The 26,193-nt window shown below is 44.2% G+C and overlaps 1 protein-coding gene across 6 annotated transcripts in view; it reads right to left on the bottom strand.

Annotated features, from left to right (window-relative positions):
• LOC142495188 (uncharacterized) overlaps positions 1-26,193 on the bottom strand; it is a 220,402-nt gene that overhangs the window by 116,222 nt on the left and 77,987 nt on the right. For 5 of the 6 annotated variants that reach the window (XM_075600360.1, XM_075600335.1, XM_075600342.1 and 2 more), the window contains one exon: positions 21,987-22,043. The exons of the other annotated variant lie outside the window; for it this stretch is intronic. In XM_075600360.1, the coding sequence (XP_075456475.1) occupies positions 21,987-22,043 (57 nt within the window). The remainder of the gene's footprint in view (positions 1-21,986; positions 22,044-26,193) is intronic. 6 annotated transcript variants of the gene reach the window in all.

Below are 26,193 nucleotides of genomic sequence, written 5' to 3'. Positions count from 1 at the left end.
ACTTGGCACACTTTAGAAATGACAAACTTTTTACACAAAATAAATCACTCTCAGCTTTATCACTTAGCTGGTGTACCCCCTGAACCCCTATACCAGGTGCAGGGTACCTGGGCACCCTTCCTTATACTAGGGAACCCTCATTACACTAGGGACTACGTGTATGATTGAAGGTATACATTAACGCCTTCATGCCCCTTTACCTTGCCTGGAAGATGCTGCAGCAGGAATCCTGGTGGTGAGTCATAATACCGTTTTCAGTCAGAGTTTGCCCGGAGCAATGTGCTTGGCTGTATCCGAGAATCTCATTCGATTCCCGGATCCAATTCCTGGGGTATCCCATAACTCTGGAACCCCGATACATAGACACATTCTGTAAAGACTTTTTCCAACAAACCCACCCTGAAAGTTACAGCCTAGAATTCTCCCGGTCCCTGCATCCCAGGAAAGGCAAAACACACAGAAATCTTTATTATTTATTTATAAAATATTTTACCAGGAAGTAATACATTGAGTGTTACCTCTCGTTTTCAAGTATGTCCTGGGCACAGAGTAAAACAAATAATACATGGTTACAAGTACAGTTACATAAATGAACAGGGTATACATTATATACAAGACATTGCGTGCACAGTTAAAGAAAATATATATTATGAGCGTATGAAACAGTTACAGACCAGGTTAAAATGTGAGACAGCCTTAGATTTGAAAGAACTTAAACTGGTGGTGGATGTGAGAGTCTCTGGTAGGTTGTTCCAGTTTTGGGGTGCACGGAAGGAGAAGGAGGAACGTCCGGATACTTTGTTGAGCCTTGGGACCATGAATAGTCTTTTGGAGTCTGATCTCAGGTGATAAGTGCTGCAAGTGGTATGGGTGAGGAGCTTGTTCAGGTAGCTGGGTAGCATGACCATTAAGAATTTAAAGGCAAGACAGGAAAGGTGAACTTTGCGCCTAGACTCTAGTGTTGACCAATCTAGTTCTTTGAGCATTTCGCAGTGATGTGTGTTGTAGTTGCATTGGAGCACAAAACGACAAATTGAATTATAGAGGGTTCCAAGTTTGCTAAGGTGGGTTTGAGGAGCCGAGCCATATACTATGTCTCCATAGTCAATAATTGGCATTAGCATCTGCTGTGCGATACGCTTTCTGACCAGGAGACTTAGGGAGGATTTGTTCCTGTAAAGTACCCCTAGTTTGGCATAGGTCTCGGTTGTCAGGGTATCAATGTGCATCCCGAATGTTAAGTGGGAGTCAAACCATAAGCCCAGGTAGTTAAAACTAGTGACAGGTGTTAGGGTGGTATTAGCGTTGGTTCTAATCAGGAGCTCAGTCATTGGAAGCTTTACAAATTTAGTCTTGGTCCTAAATACCATTGTTACAGTCTTGTCACTGTTTAAAAACAGTTTGTTTTGGGAAATCCAGTTTTCGAGTCTCAAAAAGTCAGACTGAAGTATGTGTTGAAGGTCAGAGAGGCTATAGCTGTGTGCATATAGGATTGTGTCATCTGCATACATGTGTATTGAGGCTTCCTTACAAGCTGTGGGAAGATCATTAATGAACACTGAGAAGAGTAGGGGCCCCAGAACAGAGCCTTGCGGGACACCACAGGTGATATCCAGGGGGTTGGAGTTAGAGCCTGAGATGGACACATGTTGGGATCTTCCTGATAGGTAGGACTGAAACCAGTTTAAAGCATGTTTCCCTATTCCAGAGCTCTGGAGTTTGTTAAGCAGGATAGCATGATCAACTGTGTCAAAAGCCTTTGCAAAATCTAGGAATACTGCACCAGTGAGTTGTCCCTGTTCCATTCCACACTGGATTTCATTGCAAACTTTTAGCAGGGTAGTTACGGTGGAGTGTTTGGGACGAAACCCAGATTGGAATTGGCTAGGGACATTTGTCTTGGTATAGAAATCGCTTAATTGGGAGTGGACACATTTTTCCATGACTTTGGATAGAATTGGGAGAAGTGAGATTGGCCTGTAGTTTGAGACAGTGTTTTTTTGTCCCCACTTTTGAAGATTGGGACAACTCTGGCAGTTTTCCAGGTCTTAGGGATATGGCCTGCAGACAGGATAGAGTTGACTATGGACGCAATTGGTTTGGCAATGACTGGGGCACCAAGTCGTAGGAACCTAGATTGTAGTAAGTCGGGTCCACATTGGCTGCTTAGTTTTAGTTTGAGGAGCGCTTGTATAATCTCCTCTTCAGGTACTGGGCCAAATTGAAAATTGTGGGCAGTGTTGGGAGGGGGAGGGACTGTAGGGGTACTCCCAGGATGAGATTCAGGTTTGTGGTTTGGGCTGCGTTTCGCTAATAAATTAGTGGCACACCCCACAAAGTAATCATTGAATGCATTTGCAATGTCAGTGGGGTTTGTCAGAGTAATATCCCCCTTAGTGATATTACTTGGTTGTTGATGGTTAGGAGGCTGGAATATATTGTTGATAACCTTCCAGAAGTTAGCTGGGTTTGATGTATTCTGGTGGAGATTGTCAGAGTAATATTGTGCTTTTGCATGCCTTGTTTGCCTTGTGCACATGTTCCGCATGCATCTGTAGTGATTGAGATCCTTGGTAGTGCCAGTTACTTTGTAGCTTTTCCACAAGGCATCCCTGAACTGGTAGAGTGCTATAAGGTCAGGTGTAATCCATGGAAGGTGGGCCCCCCGTACCCTTATTTTGCGTAGTGGAGCATGGGTATCGCAGAGTTTTAAGAACTCGGATTGGAAATAGTCGAGCGCAGAATCAGGGTCGGGAATTAAATCGATTCTGTGCCATGGGCAGTTGGTAAGGTCATCCAGAAACTATTGTGGGTTAAAGTTTTTAAATGTTCTAGTGAGGAGAACTTTAGGGCTTGAATGGGGCGGTTTAATTTTCCTTACACAGTACACTATTGCATGGTCACTGAAAATATCAAGAAGGATGCCAGAGGATTGGATTCTGCTGGGGTTTGAGGAGAGAATCCAGTCTAGCAAGGAATGGTTATGCGATTTCAGGTTTATACGTGTGGGTTGGGAAATGAGTTGCGATAGGTTAAGTGACTTGAGTTGTATCTGGATTTTGTGGTTTTTAGGGTCAAGCCAATTGAAGTTGAAAACCCCAAGAACTAGCAGCTCACTCTTCTCATTCAGAGAGGAAATGGAGCCAAGAAATTGGGTGATATCAGTCAGGGATTGTAGAGGGGCTTTAGGGGGGCGGTAGATGCCAGCAAGCAAGATCGGCTTGGAAAAGGGGAGGCAGATTTTGCAAACTAGAATTTCAAAAGAGGGTGGGCTTGGTGGGCAATTTAACAGTGTAAATTGTAATGTGTCTGCAATATAAAATGACACCCCTCCTCCTCTCTTTGACCTATCTCTCCTAAAAATGGAGTATCCCTGAATGGCAATATTTGCATCAGGGGTTTTAGGGGATAGCCATGTTTCTGTAAGAACGATGGCTTTGGGTTTATGCATAAGGCACCATGCCCTTAGTTCGTCCAGTTTGGGCAGCAGGCTCCGGATGTTTATATAGGCGACAGATAGCCCTTTTTGGATTTTAAAGGTGGAATTCTCAGAGGCATGGGACAGAGCTGAAATGGGAGGACCTGGGTTAGGTTCAATATCACCTGCTAAAGAGAGTAACAGTATGAGTAGAAATTTGGGTAGTTGTTTGTAAGTTGTAAATTTGTGGTGTTTGCCATTTGAGTGAGCATAATGTCGCATAATTTGCACACAGTGACAGTAATGCATTAAGGACATCTGGGTCCAAGAGCTGACACTCTAGGACCTCAACCGCACGGATCAGGGATAACCAAGTGGGCTGAAGCTTTATTAGTGAGCCTGCTTAACCCTGTCACCGTTACAGTGAGCCTGCTTAATCCCTTCACCGTTACAGTGAAGGCCTCATTGAGCTCAAAAGTGAAAACCTATTCTATTACAGAGGTACAGATAATGGAAGAATCAGTGGAGTAGGCTACATTGTTAACAAGAGATGGAGACGCCACATAGTGGAGTATAAAAGCTCATCAGAAAGAGCAGCCAGAATTTAATTCAGTTGACAAAGCGATTTAAATAATACAAGCGCATGCTCCAATATCAAGTCACACAGACAATGAAGTGGAAGACTTCTACCATGAAATCAGTCAACTTAACAACAAAGGAAATTGTCACCTCAAGATTGTTATTGGAAATTTCCATGTAAAGATTGCTACTCATCATAAAGACGAAGTATCGGTTGGTAAGTATGGTTATAGTAGCAGGAATTAAAGTGGGGACAGATTGTTCAAATTCTACCAATGTGACAACTTCCGCATCATGAATTCTTCAAGAAGACTCCATATAGAAAATTGACATGGAGTAGACCCAATGGAGTCAAGAATTAAATTAACTATATCCTAACTAACAAGAAACACGTGATCAGCTATTGGTTTGCTGCAGATTACCTCTGAATGCGAAATTGGAAAGAAGAAAGCTGATTAAAAAGAAGACAAAAACAATTAGCATCAATAACCTCAAGAATAACAGCAGAGAATTAAAAAAAAGAACTGAAAAATCGCTTTAGTGTACTTACAATGCACGGGGGACACTTTAACAGGAGTGTACCTACCCACCACCGTGTATCCCCACACCGTGTCCACAGCCTAAAACCGTTTGTCCCGTGGTCAGCGCTGCCACTATGTGTAACTATAATGAGTATGGTATACGTTGGTGCACTTATGGGGGTACCTGCCGAGCGCTCCTGCACTCGGGCCTGCAAGCAACTTCGCAAAGGATCTGCCGCTTGGTGATTCCGTCTGATCCTGTGTTTCCTCGCACGGGGTCCGGCACGGGCGATCCCACCCTGGAGATCTCTGTCTCTGTGGGCACAGACTTGAGCTCAAGTCTCTTCACGGGAAGCGCAGCGTCTGCTGTGTCCCTATCTATCACTGGTACTACTGTGACAGGGTCCCTAACCTAGGGCCTGTCCCTGTAGCACCACAAGCTGGGGAGTGAAGACCTATCTGGGGCCTAGGGGGTTACTGGCCTAATCCGTTCCCCTAGCTCTTCCCGGTCCTGACTCCTAACGGATACTCACAACTCCTGCAGCAACGCACTGCAACCTACTTGATGCCTGCAGCGAACGTGCTGCACACACACACGATGCCCTCTTGTCAGCACTCACAGCACTGACAGCCGTGACACTGACAAGACGCGCACACACACGAACCTAAGGGCAGGGTCCCTATCTAGGGGCCTTCCCTATGAACTTACCCACTAACCTAGTGGGGAGTGGGGCCTACCTGGGGCCTGGGGTTTCTCTGGCCTAGTACAGCAGAGCCCTGCTCTGTGTACACTACCTTCCCCAATCTCTTCCTGGATCCAACTGACAAAACCCCTGTCTGCACACAACATTGTTGCAACTCTGCAGCATGAGAATCTGCCAGCTCTATTGGCTGTGTGGCTGCCTGTGACCAGGGTGGAAGTGCAGTCCCCAGAGGCTGCTGGGAATTGTAGTCCTAGGCACAGCTCTTTCCTATGGGGACCGCGTGCGCGATCTTTACTGCGCATGTGCGATGCTGTAATGGCCGCCGCTACGCTTAACTGCGCAACCTCCCAGAGCTCCGGCAGACAGGCGATGGCCACCGCTACCCTGGCCAACCTCTGCGCGTTGCGCGAACCTCGCGCCGCAACCAAGATGGCGGTGCCCGCCGGGAGAAGTCGCTGTCCCCTTCCCCCACTGCCACAGGGGTAAGGCAGGGGGCAAAGGAAGATCAGGGGAACCGGGGGTGACCCCCTTACACTATGTTTTCCTTGGCCAGCAAATAACAATGAATAAAAATCTTTTGAATTAAATCAATAGGAGAATGAAGATGGGATGGAGTGCTTTTGGAAGAAACAAGACAATATTTAAAGGGAGACTCTACATATTACCGTGCTCCTCCCTTTAGAAGTGTGTTGCTGGTAAAAGGATTTGCTTTACTGTATACGGAAAACAAAAGAACAGGTCCTGCACTCCTACCAATTTAGGCTAAAATATACCAGTGACATGTTTACATTTAGAACCTAAGTCTGTGTAACAAAGATCAAAAGATGCAAAAGATGCAACCAAATGACTCCTTTGTTACACAGTGTGACAAACGGCTTACTCCGGGGCTCCGTCGTTTGTCCGGGACTGTTTAGAACACGGTCTTTTAGGGTAGGTTAAATGATGAGGCGTCACGTACTGTTCCTTTAAACAGGCTATGCCTGGTTTATTCAGTCCCAGGCACTGAGACTGCCACAGTGCATACAACAGAAAACAGATCAAAACAAAAGCTGCTCACCTGAGCGATAACTTAACTTAGATATCCCTGACTCAGGGTTGGAAGTGGCTTTTCCACTTCCAACATCAAAACACGGTACTTTTGCAGTCTTACACAAATGAACAGAAAGATTGAACCTGTTTGGGGAAGAGGCTTCTCCCCTCTGTAGTTCAGCAGCCTTCCAGCCTCCTGGCTCTTGTGGGGAGACCAGAGCAAACAGGAAATCAGTCTTTCATACCTGATTCCTAATTAGCATGACAGGTGACAGAAATCAGGCAGCAGACAAACTCTGGTCTGGATCTCTCATCCCTCAGTTCCAGCGCTTGCCAAACTGTGGGATGGAGTGTATGTATTATAAGGCTGCACTCCCAGGCCAAACAGGATAGAAACTGTCTAGTATCCTGGGAGCCCTATATACGGAATTTATTACCATCCCCTGGTTTCTGTCACATATCCTCCCCCCCAGCTCAGACCTCGAGGGATGAGCGACCATGGATATTAGGGAGTGCATCCTTGACAACCCGTCAGCATTGCCATGTTTGTGCCCTGACCTGTGTTCCACAGAAAATTTAAAGGGTTGTAGGCTTAGGAACCACCTGGTCACTCTAGCATTCTTTTCCCTGTTTTGACACATCCAGGTAAGGGGTGCATGATCTGTGACCAACCGGAATTTTCTCCCCAACAGGTAGTATTTGAGCGTCTCTACAGCCCACTTTATTGCGAGACACTCTTTCTCTACTATGGAGTAATTTTTCTCCTGGGGATTTAGTTTCCTACTTAAATAAAGGATGGGGTGCTCCTCACCTTGAGACTCCTGGGAGAGTACCGCCCCCAGCCCTACCTCAGATGCGTCGGTTTGGACTACGAACTCTTTGGAGAAGTCAGGTGTGACCAACACTGGTTGGGCACAGAGAGCTTCTTTCAGGCTTCTAAAGGCCTGTTCGGTTTCGGGGGACCACTTTACCATTAGCGGTCCTCTTGCTTTTGTGAGGTCAGTTAGTGGGGTTGCCTTAGTTGCAAAATTGGGAATAAACCTTCTATAGTACCCAATTAACCCCAAAAAGGTCCTTACTTGTTTTTTTGTAACTGGCCTTGGCCAATTTTGTATCGCCTCCACTTTGAGTGTTTGGGGTTTGAGTAAACCTCTGCCAATAGAATATCCCAGATACTTGGCCTCCTCCAGACCAATAGTGCATTTAGCGGGGTTAGCAGTTAGTCCAGCAGACCGGACTGCGTCAAGCACAGCTTGGACCTTTGGAAGGTGGGATTGCCAATCTTCACTATGGATTACCACATCATCCAGGTAGGCGGCAGCATACCGAGCATGTGGTTTTAAAATTTTATCCATCATTCTTTGGAATGTGGCGGGAGCTCCATGTAAGCCAAAAGGCAACACCTTATACTGAAAGAGGCCGTCTGGGGTTGAGAAGGCTGTCTTTTCTTTTGCCCTTTCTGTGAGGGGAACCTGCCAGTACCCTTTTGTTAGGTCTAGGGTTGTGAGATATCGGGCTTTGCCCAGTCTCTCTACAAGTTCATCTACCCTGGGCATAGGATAAGTATCAAATTTTGACACCGCGTTTAGTTTCCGGTAGTCATTACAAAACCTTGTTGTACCATCTGGCTTTGGGACTAAGACTATAGGGCTGTTCCACCCACTTTGGGATTCCTCAATTACACCTAGTTTTAGCATTTTTTTAACCTCTAAACTTATAGCCTTTCTTTTGGCCTCTGGGATTCGGTACGGTTTAAGGTTAACTCGGACCCCCGGTTCAGAGACTAGGTCATGTTCAATTACGCTAGTTCTACCTGGCCGTAAAGAGAAGATTTCTTTGTTTCTTTTCACTAAATTCTGAACCTCTCGTTTCTGATGAACAGACAGGGTTTCAGCTATGCTAACCTCTGGGTCAGTTTCTTGATTCTCTGACGGACCTGGGGGTACTAGGGTTAACAAGACTTCTCTATCTTTCCAGGGCTTGAGTAGGTTTATATGGTAAATTTGCTCAGGTTTCCTCCTACCTGGCTGTCTTACCTTATAATTTACTTCTCCCACTCTTTCCAAGACCTCATATGGCCCATGCCATTTAGCAAGGAATTTACTCTCCACGGTGGGAACCAGAACTAGTACCCTATCACCTGGAGAAAAAATTCTGACCCTAGCACCCTTATTATATGTATTCCTCTGTGCTTCTTGAGCTTTCTCCATGTGTTCCCTCACTATGGGTAGGACTGCAGCAATGCGGTCCTGCATCTGGGCAACATGCTCTATTACACTTCTGTAAGGGGTAACCTCGTGTTCCCAAGTCTCTTTGGCTATATCCAGTAAGCCCCTTGGGTGTCGGCCATACAATAGTTCAAACGGGGAGAAGCCTGTGGATGATTGGGGAACTTCCCTAATGGCAAATAACAGGTACGGTAACAAACAATCCCAGTTTTTCCCATCTTTATCAACCGCCCGCCGTAACATGCTCTTTAAGGTTTTATTGAACCTTTCCACTAAACCATCTGTTTGTGGATGATAGACTGAGGTTCTGAGATGCTTGATTTTTAGGAGTTTACATAGCTCTTTCGTTACTTGGGACATAAATGGTGTTCCCTGGTCAGATAGAATCTCTTTAGGAATCCCGACCCGGGAAAACAGAACTACTAACTCTTTTGCTATGTTTTTAGCTGAGGTGCTACGTAGGGGAACTGCCTCCGGATATCGGGTGGCATAATCTAATATTACCAATATATGCTGATGTCCCCTAGCAGACTTTATTAGGGGTCCTACTAGATCCATAGCAATCCGGTCAAATGGTACCTCTATTATGGGAAGGGGTACCAATGGGCTGCGGTACGCCTTGAACGGGGCGGTGATCTGACAGGCTGGGCATGAGGAACAATAATTCGTAATTTCTGCCAGAACCCCAGGCCAATAGAAGCTTCGGAGAACCTTTTCTTTTGTCTTTTCCACCCCTAGGTGTCCCCCCAATGGATGACTATGTGCGAGGTGTAATACTACGTTACGGAATGTCCGTGGTACCAACAATTGTTTAGTTGTAACTGATTTCCTTTTATCAACCCGATATACTAGGTCGTTCTCTACCTCGAAGTAGGGGTAAGCAAGTGACCTATCTGGTTGGCCAGGAGTACTATTCTGGTCCCGTATATTTCCCCTTGCTACCGCTAATGTGGGGTCCTCCCACTGGGCCTTCTTAAAACTCCCAGGACTGACCTCTATGTCAGCGAGGGTCTTATCCGGTTCTGGGGTGGTAAGTGTCTGCTCAACATCTTGATTTGGGGTATTCCCTACCAAAGTAGTGATGGGGAAGGGAATTTTACAGCACTCCTCCTTTTCCCCCTTCTTATTTGGGCCCTCGTCAACCTCCATTTCTGAAAAAGGGAAAGGATTGGTTTCTTCTAATACTTCATTATGATCCGCTATTGAACTCTGGGCGCTATTCTGAGCGGGGGACCACATTTTTAGAAAATGGGGAAAGTCGGTCCCTATTAACACATCATGTGCCAGTTTGGGTACAATACCCACCTTGAAATCTAAAGAACCAAACTCTGTTTCAAAAAAAACATCAACAGTGGAATATTCATGATTATCCCCATGTATACAACAAATTGCCACTCTTTGTGAACTGTTTCCCTGTTTCTTCTTAATGGGCAAGAGGTATTCGGACACTAGTGTGACCATGCTCCCAGAGTCAAGAAGTGCCCGAACCCTCTTACCATTAACCTTTACAAATGCCCACAGATGGTTATTCAAGGGGTCCTCTGGGCTAGGGCCCATACATTGGGACAACAGCGAATAAGGTTCCACGCTGTTGCATTGCATGGGCTCATCATTTAGTGGGCAGATTTTTGCTGTGTGGCCCCTCTCATGACAATTTACACATTTAGGTACATAGTCTGTGTCCCACTTAGAGCCTTTTCCCGGCTCCCCATGTTGGCTATTGCCCTTAGTGTGCGAACCACTGTTGCTGGTGCTGCGTGAAGGTGGTCGCCGCTCTTCAGCGCCCCTTAACCCCGGTACCCTTTTACCGTCTCTGGAAGAGTCCTGGAACCTCGGGTAGTGGGGTTGCTCCACGACTGTGGGTTGCGGGTGCTCTTCTGCTGCATTGTACCTTTCTACGAGGGCCACAAGCTCATCCGCATTGTGGGGGTCACTCCGACTGACCCAACGGCGTAAGGCAGAGGGAAGTTTCCTCAAGAACTGGTCCATGACCAACCGTTCCACGATGTGGCTGGCTGAGTTGATCTCGGGTTGTAGCCACTTCCGGGCGAGGTGGATGAGGTCATACATCTGGCTTCGGGTGGCTTTATCCATCGTGAAGGACCATGCGTGAAACCTTTGGGCGCGAACAGCCGTGGTTACGCCGAGGCGGGCGAGGATCTCGAACTTCAATTTTGCATAGACGTTAGCTTCGGCTGGCTCTAGATCAAAGTAAGCCTTCTGGGGTTCGCCGCTTAGGAAGGGTGCGATTAGACCAGCCCACTCAGCTTCTGGCCATCCCTCTCTCTGTGCCGTGCGTTCAAACGTGAGAAGATAGGCTTCCACATCATCCGAGGGTCCCATCTTCTGAAGGTAGTGGCTTGCCCTGGTCATTTTCGGTACTGGGGCTGCCACTGCCAGTGGAAGGTTACTGATAGTCCCCCTCAGGATCTCGAGTTCCTGCTGTAAGCCCTGAGCGAACCGCTGTTGCTCCTCTCTCAGCAAGCGGTTTGTCTCTTGCTGGTTTGCATTCGCGTTTTGCAGGGCTTCATTCGTCTGTTGCTGGTTTGCATTCGCCTGTTGCTGGTTGGCATTCGCCTGTTGCTGGTTGGCATTAATCTCTTGCTGGGCTATTAGCAGCTGTTGATGGGCTGCATTCGTCTGCTGCTGGTTTGCATTAGTTTCTTGCTGGGCTATTAACAGCTGTTGCTGGGTTTCATTCGCGTCTTTCTGGGCAGCGACATTGCGTACCAGCGCACCCACCACGTCTTCCATCTTGTTTGCAGAGGATGAAAAAACTTTTTTTTTTTTTTTTTTTTTTCAAAGTTCTTCAACCCGCAGACCCCCTAGTGTTCTGCCCGCATTCTCCACCATATGTGACAAACGGCTTACTCCGGGGCTCCGTCGTTTGTCCGGGACTGTTTAGAACACGGTCTTTTAGGGTAGGTTAAATGATGAGGCGTCACGTACTGTTCCTTTAAACAGGCTATGCCTGGTTTATTCAGTCCCAGGCACTGAGACTGCCACAGTGCATACAACAGAAAACAGATCAAAACAAAAGCTGCTCACCTGAGCGATAACTTAACTTAGATATCCCTGACTCAGGGTTGGAAGTGGCTTTTCCACTTCCAACATCAAAACACGGTACTTTTGCAGTCTTACACAAATGAACAGAAAGATTGAACCTGTTTGGGGAAGAGGCTTCTCCCCTCTGTAGTTCAGCAGCCTTCCAGCCTCCTGGCTCTTGTGGGGAGACCAGAGCAAACAGGAAATCAGTCTTTCATACCTGATTCCTAATTAGCATGACAGGTGACAGAAATCAGGCAGCAGACAAACTCTGGTCTGGATCTCTCATCCCTCAGTTCCAGCGCTTGCCAAACTGTGGGATGGAGTGTATGTATTATAAGGCTGCACTCCCAGGCCAAACAGGATAGAAACTGTCTAGTATCCTGGGAGCCCTATATACGGAATTTATTACCATCCCCTGGTTTCTGTCACAACAGACTTAGGTTCTAAATGTAAACAAGTCACTGGTAGTTTTTAGCCCAAATTGGTAAGAGCGCAGGAACTGTTTTTGCTTTCAATATTTCAAGAGAACCTTCCACTGCGCCTTAAGAAAAAAGATTTCTTTAATGAGTGTACTGTATTTTGCCCGTGCTCATGGATGGATTTGAAACTTATATCCTAAATGTGAAGATTATTCAGAAGCTTCAGAAAACACACAGAAGTATGGAAAAGACGTATGCTTGGTATTACCTGGAGAGACAGGAAAAAGGAGAAAATTTAAAACAACTTACCGTAATTTTCTTTTCCTGGAATAATGGCAGTGGGCACCTTTGGGTTAATCCCTTCTCACTCTAGGTAGGACAGGAAATAGACTTTTGCAGGTAGGCCATATAAGGCCCCTCCATCTACCTGCACCTTAGTCTTATGATTCTTCCATGGCTGAAAAATATAACTGATAGGCATTAAACATTCATAGGGAGGGTAACTATGTGCCCACTGCCATGGTTCCAGGAAAAGAAAATTACGGTAAGTTGTTTTAAATTTTCTCCTTTCCTGATCACCCTGGCAGTGGGCACCTTTGGGACATACCCAAGCAGTGACAATTTTAGGGAGGGATACATAAGAAATAAAAACCACCGGTTAATGCCTTTATCAGTTTGATCTTTATTAATACACTTTACACTTTATTTCACTACAGATTGTAACACTACACGTCCAAAGCTTGCGTCAGCTGATGATTGTACGTCTAGTCTGTAGTATTTAAAAAAAGTATTGAATGAGGACCAGACTGCCGCTTTGCATATCTGTCATGGTGTAGCTTGGGCTTTAAATGCCCATGATATGGACATGGCCCTTGTAGAATGAGCTTTAATGTTCAAAGGTTTATCTTGTCCTTTACTTTCATAAGCTTTTTTAATACAAGACACTATCCACTGAGAAATTGTTGTCTTTGATGCTGCTTGACCTTTCTTTGGTCCCTCTGGTATGATGAATAGTCTGTCTGATTTTCTGATATCTCGCATCCTTTCCATGTACACTTTTAGGTATCTCACTACGTCTAATTTGTATAGTCTTTCTTCTTTCTTGTTCTTTGAATCTGGACAGAATGATGGAATCACGATTTCCTGATTCATATGGAACTGTGATACAACCTTTGACAGGAATTGATGCACTGGTCTGAGAACTGCCTTGTCTTGATGTATGACTAGGAATGGTTCCTTGGCTGATAGAGCCTGTAGTTCTCCCACTCTCCTTGCTGAGGTGATTGCGATCAAAAACGTCATCTTCCATGATAACCATCTTAAGCCTATCTCCTGTATAAGTTCAAACGGAGATGCCGTTAGTACATCCAATACTAGAGACAAGTCCCATGTAGGTACTCTGTTTTTGACTTGAGGTCTTAATCTTTTAACTGACTGCAAGAACCTGATGATTAATCTTTCCATTGCCAGATTTCTTTCCAATTAGGCTGATAGCTCATTGAAAGTACAGGTATCTGCACTAAGACTGAGACCTTTCTCAAATCCCTTTTGTAGGAACTCTACTATTGACACAATTCTAGATGAAAGGAAATTTTGTTTTTCTTTTTCACACCAATCGCGAAAGCAAAGCCAGATTCTATGGTATACTTTTGATGTGGGTCCTTTTCTTGCGTGTAAAAGGGTCTGGATTGTTTTGTCTGAACAACCCTTCAGTCTCAATGTTTCCCGCTCAATCACCATGCTGTCAACGCCCATTGTTTGGCGTTTGGATGACATATTGGCCCCTGTCGCATCAGTCCTTTGCGATCTGGTATGTGCCATGGTGTATCTACTGCCATATTTACCAAGTGTGTGAACCAAAGCCTTCTTGGCCAGTATGGTGTTACAAATATCACCTCTGCTTGGTCTTCCCTGATTTTCCTGATTGCTTTCAGAATTAGGGGAATTGGAGGGAACAGGTATGCCAACTTGAAGTCCCATTTGAAACTGAGAGCATCTGTACTTTTTGCGCTTGGATGAAACTGTCTTGCACAGTAGTTCTTTACCTTGCGGTTCTGATGTGTCGCCATGAGATCTATGTCTGGCTGACCCCATCGCTCTACCAGTTCTTGAAACACCTGTGAGTCTAATGCCCATTCTCCTGGGTGTATAATGTTGCGACTTAGAAAGTCTGCTGTGACATTTTCCAGTCCTGGGATATGTATGGCTGTAATTTCCGATAAGTGGCGCTCTGCCCAAAAGAGGATTTCTGCTGTGAGATTCATCAGCTTTCTGCTTCTGGTTCCTCCTTGTTTGGCTATATACTTGACAACTGACCTATTGTCTGATTCTATCTTTATATTGCCACCATTTATTTGGTTTTGGAACGCTTCTAGGGCCCTTTGTACTGCTTTTAGTTCCAGCAGATTTGATGGAAGATGCTTTTCCTGGTTTGTCCAGGTTCCTTGCACCAATGTTTCTCCCATTTGAGCACCCCAACCTGCGTTGCTCGCATCTGTTGTAATTCTTTCCCACTGTACTGGGTGTAGTGTTTGTCCTTTTCCCAGGTTTCGGGTATCTTCCCACCACTTTAGTTCCTGTTTTGTGTGTGGGTGTAACAAGATTCTTTATCTTGTGTTTTTGTGATTCCCGCTCCATTTTTGTAAAAAATTGTTTTGTAATGGTCTCATATGTAGCGCTGCCCATTTTGTGACGCTTAATGTTGAAGCGAATTTTCCTAGAAGCTTCATGCATTCTTCTACTGAAGTTTTGGTTGCTTTCCTGAGCTTCTTTGTTTGCATAGCTATGTCTTGCCTCTTTGCGTCTGGAAGTCTCACTTCTCCTTTTGCCGTATCGAATTCTACCCCCAAAAATCTTAATAGTTGAGTATGTATGAGATGACCCTTGTCTCTGTTTATTAACCAACCGTGCTGTTCCAGGAGGTTATGACCATCTTCTGGTCTTGTTGTAGTTTCTCCAGACTTTTTGATTTTACCAGGATGTCGTCCAGGTATGGGTATATTTCTATCCCTCTTTCTTTCATTTCTGCCACTAAAGGGGCTAGAATTTTTGTAAAAGTCCTTGGGGAAGTCGCCAAACCAAATGGCAGTGCTGTGTACTGATAATGATCTTGGTTCACTGCAAACCTTAGAAATCTTTGGTGTCCCTTTGCTATGGGCACATGTAGATAAGCGTCTTTTAAGTCTATCGCCACCATCCAGTCTCCTGGTTGTATCTCTTGAATAATCAGGTTCAACGATACCATCTTGAATTTTCTTATTCTCAAGAATGAATTTACCTTTCTTAGGTCTAGGATTGCTCTGTAATCCCCTGAAGGTTTCTTTACTAGAAATATTCTGGGATAAATTCCACTTCCTCTGTCTTCCTGAGGTACCTTCTTTATTACTTCCGCTTGTAATAACTTCTTTAAAGCCGAATTCATTTGCCTTCTTTTTTCCTTGGACTGTACACGTTATTAGGCCCATATTTCTTCTTGGTATTTCTTTGAACTCTATACTGTACCCCTGATGAATGGTTTCCAATACCCAAATGTCCTGTATTGTTTGGGCCCATGTTGCAGAAAACTGCTTCAGTCGCCCTCCTACTGGCAACTGCTGGGCCCTTTGACCTTCATGTGAACTTGTTCTTGGTAAATGATCCTCTTCCTCTGGCGCCTCGAAAAAGCCGGTTCTGGCCGCCCCTCCATGTTGTTTGCCTTGGAAACGACCTGCCAGGTCTATATGTCTTTGCTTCCTTATAATGATTGCTATTAGACTGTTGGAAACCGAATCTTCTGGTCCTGTTTTCCTGGGGCAAAAAAGTGCTCTTACCTCCTCATGCTTTTGTTATTATGGCATCCAGTTTGTTGCCGAAGAGGAATTCACCTTCAAACGGTAATCCGCATAAGCTGTTCTTTGATGCTGTGTCAGCCATCCACTATCTGAGCCATAAAGCCCTTCTTGCTGATACCGCTAGAGCCATAGATTTAGCTGCTAATTTTAACGCATCCAAAGAGGCTTCTGCTATGTAGTCTGTTGCCCACTTTACTTCGGACAGTGCCTTAAGAATAGCACTTCTTTTAACACCCTTGTCTATTGCCTCTTCTATGTTGGCAATCCACACTCGCATAGCCCTTGCTGCTGAAGTTGTGGCTATGGCTGGTTTGTAGGATGTTCCTGCTGTAACGTATGCTTTTTTCAATACGTAATCCATCTTACCTATCCAGAGTGTCCTTTAATGACGCAGCTTCCTCAATTGGGATAGTGGTCTTTTTTTACTATTCTGGATATAGCAGTATCCACTTTTGGGCTAACATCCCAATATTTTACCTCCTATTGTGGGAATGGATACATCTTCCCAAATCTTTCAGGCGTAAATACTTTGGCGTCTGGTCGCGTCAACTCTGCTTGAATGAGGTCTTTAATTACCCGATGAATAGGAAAAACTCTACCTTTTCTTTGTCTTGACCCAAAAAGTTTATCTTTCTTGTGGGTTAACTCATCAGTATCTTCTAATTCCAATGCCTGCCTCATGGCCTTGATGAGTGGATCCACCATTTCTACATCAAATTCAGATTCCTCTTCCTGAATATCCTGATCTGATGAATCCATTTCACCCTCTGATACTTGAAAACAATCAATGTCAGAATCATCTGATGAAAAACCTTTCCCTTTATCCAGACTGGTTTGGGATCTAGATTTTTTCTGCGCAGGGTTAACTGCTTGCTGAACTGCCGCATCAACACTCTGTTTAACTGCCTCCTTCATTAATACAAGGAAAGTGCTCATTTGCTCGTTGGAATCTCCTGCAGCTGCTTTAAGACAATCTTCACACAATTTCATCCCTATTAGGGCTGGTTTCTCGCAAGCAGCGCACCATTTAGTTTCCTTAGCCACCTTCCTTTTATGTTGCAGGGATTCCTCCGTACCCTTTGAAGATTCTGCTTCTGGGAGGGTAACCGCTGAACTATTTTAATAAAAACAAAATAAATACTAAATATACACCCTAATGTATATAGCTCCACTCTCTTTCCCATGTAGACCTAAAACTAAGGACTCACCTATTCTTGGGAACTGAACTTTTAGGGGTCTCCATTTTCGAATCCATTTCCAGCACTTGGCTTCTCCCTGCTGAGCGTTCCATGCTGCCGTTTTGCTCACACACACACACACACACACACACACACACACACACACACACACACACACACACACACACACACAGTGTGTCCGTCGCTCCTATGACGTCAGCACAGTGCTCGTGCACGGCCCGCGTGTCTGTGCACGCATCCGCCGGCCGGAACGTGACGCGCGCGCTCCCGTGCGGTCGCGTGCATTGTTCCCTCTACCGCAGCGTTGCAGACGCTAGCGCGGTCAATCTGAGCCTTACTTACGGCTCGCAGCTGTGGCTGCTCCCCCCCCTCGCGTTGTACCGGGTTCCTGGGGGTTTCTTACCGCAGCGTACCAGACGCTAGTGCGGTGAGTCTGAGCCTCCACGGGGCTCTCAGCTGCAGCTGCTATGCTCCCCCTCCCCTTGTGTCGGGTCAATGGGGTTTCCTTTGCACCTAAGCCTCCACGGCCCGCGGCCGCAGCTGCTCCCCACCCCACGAATGTTTTGGGTTCCTGGGGATTCCCCCGACTCTTAGGGGTCCCCGTCTTGCCACCCGCATGGGCGCGTCGATCGGAGCTTCAGGGCAGAGAGGTTGAGGTCCCTGGATAGCTGCACAAGGTGCAGTAAGTGAGTCCTTTAGAAAATAAAAAATCCTACTCCTAGCTGTGAGGACAGGAAAAAGACTAAGGTGCAGGTAGAGGGAGGGGCCTTATATGGCCTACCTGCAAAAGTCTACTTCCTGTCCTACCTAGAGTGAGAAGGGATTAACCCAAAGGTGCCCACTGCCAGGGTGATCAGGAAATAATGGGTTTGAAACAAAACAAAAGTATGTAACGTCATAACAATGGCGTAGAAATTAAAATGGCAGCGGGCCGGATAGATTGCAAGAAGAAATGCCCATCATTGGACAAAGGTGGTGCTCGACTAGATCCCAAGAGAGATTAAAAAAAATCAAGACGACGACTAAACATAAGATGGCAGGATACAATCTGATAATAATGATGATAATAATGATGATATATACTGTACATATAGAATGTACATGTTGTTTTGTACAGTTTTTATCATTTCAGGTATATTGCAGTGCTGGGTGGTCTCTTTGTAAGAAGGCAAATCACATCAGTATACATACGGTAAGATGGCCAACATTTGAAATATTAATTCTGAGATACTGTTTTTTCATGCAAATGGGTAATGGTTAAAAAAAAAAAACAGTTTAAAGCAGTAGAGAGGACAAATCCATCTGGTTCAGCTTAAAAGGGCATTAGGTCTTGTAATTTTTTTTTGTTTTAATAGATGCAGCAGTTGCTTAGCTTTAAGGAAATATAATTATCTAAGCTGCCATTCTCCCCTGATCGATCGGCAAAGATCCAGCTTCCCAGGGCACTCAAAATGGCTGATTTATGAAGAAAAAAACCAACAGGATTTTGAAGGCATTGCTGCTTTAATATTAGAAACGTCACAAAAAAAGATATATTTTAAACCTTAATCGGGGTAAAACTAAATAGCAATGAGGACAGATTTAGTGATGTGTATGCTACCCCCTCTATTGGGATTACTATGTTGTATGTAAAGGGATAACTATTGTGGGTTGTTGCAAAGTACTGACCTTTCCATATTTATTGCTAAACAGTGTAACAGAAATGAAGTCCCGCCCACCTTCTAGAATGTGCTACTCTGTCATCTGAGGTAGGAGCATACCAAGGAACCCAACCCCGCCCCCTGTAGCTTTGGTGACCCTATTATGTCACTATTGAGTATAAATATGGGACCCCAGGAGGAACCCCAAGACCATTAGGAGGGTTTGAGGAAGAATAAGAGGAGGGGGTCTCACCCTGTTATATGTTAGTTGTCTATGTGCAACTTTATTTTTAAGAGAATAGTCAACTTTAATATTTTCCTAGTGCGGCAACAATGCCCCTTACTTTAGAAGGGCCACTGCTGTGTGGAGAAAACACTTTGCACCCTTTGCTAGCGGAGGAATGTGTGTGGTGACTCATAGACGGGGAGGCCTAGTACAGGGACTCACTGGGGGGAGTACCACATTGGAATTGCCCCGACACCAATTCCATGCCTAGGCACACCAGACCACCATTGTAGGGACTAGAGGCACTATGCACAGGATGACATGTAATGGGAGCCTAAATTGAAGGTGCACTCCTGAACCTAGTGGTCTGGAATTTACTGCAAGGCATTGAGAGTAAATGGAAGGCACATTTCCATCACCCTTGGTCTCTATAAAGATGTGATAAAGCCATGTGTACCCCCATGGAGAGCTGTTTGAATTCCAGGGAAGAAATCTGAATGTATGAAAACTTGTTTTGTCAATAAAACATATCCTGTTTGTGCAAAAAAGTTCCTGGCCCCCTTTATTATCATCCTCAAAGTTTACATCAACCACCCGGCCCGGATGTCAGCACCCTGAGAAAAGGTATGAGAGTCTGTGCACCATCTGCACTTTTCCACACTACCTCACTGCAACAACTCGTTTTCAGCCAGGCAAGGAGAGGTTACATGTAGATGTGAAGTACCATGAGTTACCTAAATTGATGTGACCTGCATTTGTAGAATTTAATTACACTTTAACAACCCTGCTCTTAATGCTTATACTTCTGACAACTGTCTTGCTGAAATGAACGTTTGAGAGTTAGCTAGAAGAAAGCACTGGTGAGAGCAGCTTATTACAGTATACTTGACACTCAATGCATTACATACTATGACAACAAGTACAATTCCAACTACAACAGAGAATATACAGTAGGGTTGATTTAGTAGTGAATGGGCCAACAGGTCTTCTGGCACTTGAAGATGCCTTGTGGTACTGCACTGCTTATCAAATATGGTCCATATTGTTTAGCATTATTATCTAAATTGACCCTTTGACATTCACTGTAACTATTATATTTACAGTCTCTACAGGAGAGAACATGGAAGTGATGAGAGGCCAAAGTGCTACCTGGATTTTCAGAAGTCTATGTCGAGTTAAGGAGTTGTGGCAACAGTGGCACACAACAAAACACCTGACATTCACATTTTGTTGCAGAAGTCATCTGGTTCATCCATCCATTTTATCAAGACATTGTTAAATGGGGATTGATAATATATGATTTAAACAGGATGGAGAATAAAGGGAATTAATCATCTACCGTATGAACCTGCAGCAATTTGCGATTGCCCAATGGTTTTTACCACTGATGTTGATGACTAGACATTGATTTAAGGATATCCCATGTGAACTAATACAGCTCACCACTCCCTTTTGGCACTTAAGTATCTTCTATCAGTAAACAACAAACAAATGACTAAGCAGGAGCACTGTCGGACCTTGCTAGTGCGGTTTGTCATCTCTTATTGCTAATAATTTAGATTTTAAAGTAAACCACCCAAATGAATACCCAACTTCAGGAATGTACATATTGGGAGGATAGTTTTTTTTTACATCCGGTAGCTGAACAATGACAGAGCAGCATCATGATACAGCTTATTATCTGTGTATCTTAGTTTTACACAGGAAAACTTTCATTAAGAAAAGGTTCTCCACCACAATGGATTTCAGTGAGATTTATTTTTGTGTTTAAAAGACTTGAAGTATTGCATTCCATAACATGAATATTAACCTTATTATCTTAATATCGAATTGCTCCTGATCAGGATGGTGGTCACCTTGTACAATTTGCTATAATTCTTTCCCAGGCATACTGTAACTGAATTGTATAAATATTTATATTTCATTAAATGTTCTAATATGGGGAGCTGCTGCTATTAAAAATAGACAAATTGTGAAAAATTAAAAAAAAACAGGCCACGGGATCAATTAATTAAACTTTACAAAATACAATAATCGATCACCCCAGGGAGCAAATCGGAAATATTTGGCCCGATTTTGTACACATTTATTCAAAGTTTATAGACTTTCGTATCTACCTCTTATAAGTGATGCACACTATGCTGGCAACAAGTATTGCTACAGCAACATGTCCGAGTGATTGGGAAGGGTGTGATATAGGTGTTCAGTGTACATAATTATAGGTGCAATATCCCATATGGGAATATTTTTATTTTACTAGAAGTTGAAAAACCTCAGCTTTCCTGTCCCCACCTGTAGTAGCATGTAGCACCCTTTTGTAATACACACGGCTGGTTCCGCTAGCCGTACCCTCTTCTGTGGTGTGAAATATCACTGGCTCAAATTTACTTAATCTATTTCACTGATCTAAATAGCAACTCGTCAGTTATGGGTATTTCAGAGAAACAACACAGGAACAATTATATTGTGCTGACTAAGTACAGGCATACCCCGCATTAATGTACGCAATGGGTCCAGAGCATGTATGTAAAGTACAAATGTACTTAAAGTCAAGCACTACCATTTTCCCACTTATCGATGCTCCGGTACAGGTAGGGAGCTGGTATTACTGTTCAGGACGTGCTGACAGGCGCATGCGCAAGCTGCCGTTTGCCTATTGGGCGAGGGGAATCAGCGCGTCACTACTACGGCGGTCTGTAGGGCAGAATAAGTGTCCGTACTCGCGAAGCGAGCGTACGGACACAGGAGTATGGTGCTATTGAAAATATGTCCTTACTCGCGAGTGTACTTAAAGTGAGTGTCCTTAAACAGATGCCTGTACAGATGTTGCCAGATTCATCTCCACCCTGCTGCCTGTGGCCTGATCACAGCCACGTGCAGCGCAGGGGGGGAATTGGACTCCCATTCTGAAGCAGGGACCCCGCTGTGTTAATCATTATGGGGAATTCGTATACTGAGTTTTGGCCATGGGGAAGCCGTGATCTGGCTGTGGTCAGGCTGCATTTCAGCTGCATTTCCTTGGGGCAAACTGCTAAATGAATGTGACTGCATCTGTATGCTTGAAATATTGTTGTACATCTCAGGATTGTTACTAGAAATCATGCTGCGCACCAAAATAGGAGAATAAAACAAGGAATAAACATACCATGAATGAAAGCTCCTGCTGTGTCCTTTCCAACTCGGCTTCCAACGTCTGGATAAGCTGTGAGACAAACCAATGAGAAAGGTATTGCATAGTTTGGCATGGAAAGGTGTTAACATAGAAAGCACAATATCAGTTCCACTTTTGCTGCTCACCCCAGTCATGTTACTTACCTCAACAGTTTTAATCAAAACTAGATACAAACGTGTACGCTACGAACTTCTACCTATTGTTCAAACTGCTCAGTAACAAATAATACTCCCAAATCACCTGATCTAGTGACAGAATAAAGATATATTTGCCATGTGGTTTTAGACTATGTGGCTTTAAAATAAGTTGGATGGTGGGCAATTTTAGAGCCACCAGAAAAAGAGAACAGAAAAGGAAGTCGTTTTGAGGGCGTGGGCATCAAATGTAGAAAAGCACATTTCAAAACCATCACATTCCCCGAGGGATCTTGGGCAATTAACATCATCTCTCTTTGGCCCAGATGCACCAAGCTCCGTTAAATCGGGGCAAATAATGTTAGGTTACCTGAATTAGTAACGGACGGTATTTTCCCAGAGTTTAATTCCTATTTACAAAAGGTACATTTATGCAAAAAAACCGACAGCAGTAGTTTAACTAATTGGTATAGGTTTAATGTCACGTTAAATTAGCGCTGACCTGCATAAGCTTCAAATAACATGGCTTGCTTAGTGCCCGTCTTACATACACGTGATATTACTAACTTTTTGAGCTGCGCCCCCCTGCCAGCTCCTCCTTGCTTCGCTTGTGTGCGCCGTTAAATAACGCCGCAGTGTCACGTGACCCCGTTTTCATGGAGACGGCGTGTGACATCACCCCACGTCACTTGACGCCGTGTTTCCATGGCGATGCGTCACAGTGTCTAAATCAAGGTAAATTTTATTGTTGCAGAGGCCTCACGCGATCCCCCGGCATTTCATTTAAATGCCTCGGGAAAGAGAACGGGGCCTCTGCAAGCACCCGCGCCCCCCCCCCAAAAACAAATCTAACGCCCCCATTTTGCGCACCGCTGATCTAGGGAGACGGAGAATATGTGGAGACACACCGGTGCCTAAAAGGAACAAACCTAAATTACCTGGGATATATGCAAATTTCAATCACTTGAGTATACTTTGCATACTTACTCAAATTAACATATATTGCAGATCTTAAGCGTGTTTCTTTTTGTGCATGGGTATTTCTTCACGTGTTGTAAAATGTGAGAGGTATTAGGGACTCTAGTAAAATAGGACTCCTTTTTCTTCTCTATTGCTCTCCACAAAGAACATTGCTGCCTGTCTGAAGCTCGCCAAAGAGCACATAGATCCACAACACTTTTGGAACAATGTTCTCTGGACAGACGAGTCAAAGGTAGACATTTCTGGCCTCAACGAGAAACGTTATGTTTGACGAAAACCAAACAGTGCATTCGAACAGAAGAACCTCATCAAAACCATCAAGCATGGTAGTGGGAGTGTAATGGTCTGGGGCTGCTTTGCTGCCTCAGGTCATGAGGTGAAGCAGTTTTGTATGGAGGAATGGGCCAAAATTCCTCAAAATCGATATGAGAGACTAACCAGCAGTTACAGGAAACACTTAGTTGAAGTCATTTCTGCCCAAGGGGGTGCCACCAGGTACTGAAACTAAAGGTTCACATACTTTTTCACACATGGATATTGAATGTTGAATAATTTGTTGATAAATATTGAAAAGGTATCATGTTTTTAAGTAATTTGTTTGAGCAGGTTATCGTTATCTATTATTAGGACTTAGATTAAGATCTAATAACATTTTAGGTTTGAACAATGTGTGCTATATTTAAAAATCCTAATGGGTTCACAAACCTTCTCGCCACTGTACAGTATATCACATTATCTAAACAAAACTCTTTTGGTATGATTGTTCCAAATTCTACATGTGCTGTACTAAAGATAACATCAGTGATGGAAAGTTCTACTAATTACATTGTAATGAAATTTAATGTTCCCAAAGATGAAGATATAAGTCGATGTCCTTACCCTTAATAATAAGACAATACGACAGTGTTCTCCAAAACATACTTAGTGAGTAAAAATGACAGAAGCCTTCGTGAATATTACATATTAAAGAACATTTTGCTGAGTGATGGGACTGAAAGAGACAAGTTCATGTTTCAGATAATCAAATTTAAGGATCACCAGTTACTGTGCCCTCTCTCCCCTTTTCCTGCATTGTAAAGTTCTTAGTTTGTAATGGAAAGAAAGGGATAAGAGATTCATGGTCACCAGCACAAGGTTATGTTTAGTTAATCAAAATGGCATCATCCATAATAATGGGATGCAATGTATAATGTAATTACTTTTCTGGTAATTTATATAAAAATGAAGCAGATTTTGATTCCACAGGAATAAATTAATAATAACCCAATGACTCCCATTGATATGCTATTCTGTACTATATCCTGTACCATTGTATTGTATTGTATGTCTTTATTTATATAGCGCCATTAATGTACATAGCGCTTCACAGTAGTAATACATGTGGTAATCGAATAAATAACAGATAATATAAATAACAGATCATGGGAATAAGTGCTTTAGACAAACATAACATTTAGGAAGAGGAGTCCCTGCCCCGAGGAGCTTACAATCTAATTGGTAGGTAGGGAGAACGTACAGAGACAGTAGGAGGGAGTTCTGGTAAGTGCGTCTGCAGGGGGCAAAGCTTTATGTATCATGTGTTCAGAATATCCACAGTGCTATTCGTATGCTTCTTTAAGCAAGTGTGTCTTAAGGTGGGTCTTAAAGGTGGATAGAGAGGGTGCTAGTCGGGTACTGAGGGGAAGGGCATTCCAGAGGTGTGGGGCAGTCAGTGAAAAAGGTTTAAAGCGGGAGAGGGCTTTACATAAAAAAGGGGTAGAAAGAAGACATCCTTGAGCAGAACGCAAGAGTCGGGATGGTGCATAGCGAGAAATTAGGGCTGAGATGTAAGGAGGGGCAGAAGAGTGTAAAGCTTTAAAAGTGAGGAGAAGAATGGAGTGTGAGATGCGGTATTTGATTGGAAGCCAGGAGAGGGATTTCAGGATGGGAGATGCTGAGACAGATCTAGGAAAGAGTAGAGTGATTCTGGCAGCAGCATTTAGGATAGATTGTAGGGGAGACAGGTGAGAGGCAGGAAGGCCGGACAGCAGGAGGTTACAGTAATCAATATGGGAGAGAATGAGGGCCTGAATCAGAGTTTTAGCAGTCGAGCAACAGAGGAAAGGGCGTATCTTTGTTATATTGCGGAGGAAAAAGCGACAAGTTTTAGAAATGTTTTGAATGTGAGGGGCGAATGTGAGAGAGGAGTCGAGTGTGACCCCTAGGCAGCGTGCTTGGGCTACTGGGTGGATGATCGTAGTTCCAACAGTAATGTGGAAGTAGGTAGTAGGGCCAGGTTTGGGAGGAAGTATGAGGAGCTCTGTTTTAGCCATGTTGAGTTTAAGGCGACGGAGGGCCATCCAGGATGATATAGCAGAGAGACATTCAGAAACTTTGGTCTGTATAGCAGGTGTAAGGTCAGGTGTTGAAAAGTATATTTGTGTGTCGTCAGCAAAAGGTGATATTTAAACCCAAAAGATGTTATTAGGTCACCTAGAGAGAGTGTGTACAGAGAATAGAGAAGAGGTCCCAGGACAGAGCCCTGGGGTACCCCCACAGAGAGATCAATAGAGGAGGAGGAGGTGTTAGCAGAAGAGACACTGAAAGTACGATGGGAGAGGTAGGATGAGATCCAGGATAGAGCTTTGTTCCGAATACCAAGAGTATGGAGAATGTGAAGGAGAAGAGGGTGATCCACAGTATCAAATGCTGCAGAGAGGTCGAGTAATATGAGCAGAGTGTAATGACCTCTGTCTTTGGCAGCATGGAGGTCGTCAGTTATTTTAGTGAGGGCTTTTTCCGTGGAGTGAGCAGTGCGGAAGCCAGATTGTAGAGGGTTTAGGAGAGAATAGGTGTTGAGAAAATGGAGCAAGCGAGAGAATACAAGACGTTCAAGGAGTTTAGAGGCAAAAGGCCGGAGGGAGACAGGTCGATAGTTAGAAAGACAGGTAGGGTCAAGCTTGCTGTTTTTGAGTAATGGTATGACTGTTGCATGTTTGAAGGAGGATGGAAAGGTTCCAGAGCAGAGGGAGGAGTTAAAAATGTGTGTGAGCGTAGGGATTATAGTAGGAGCAAGAGGTTTTAGG

This window comes from Ascaphus truei, chromosome 1 (assembly GCF_040206685.1).
Source record: "Ascaphus truei isolate aAscTru1 chromosome 1, aAscTru1.hap1, whole genome shotgun sequence".
Classification (NCBI taxonomy): domain Eukaryota; kingdom Metazoa; phylum Chordata; class Amphibia; order Anura; family Ascaphidae; genus Ascaphus; species Ascaphus truei.
This window is presented reverse-complemented; position numbering and strand designations above follow the sequence as displayed.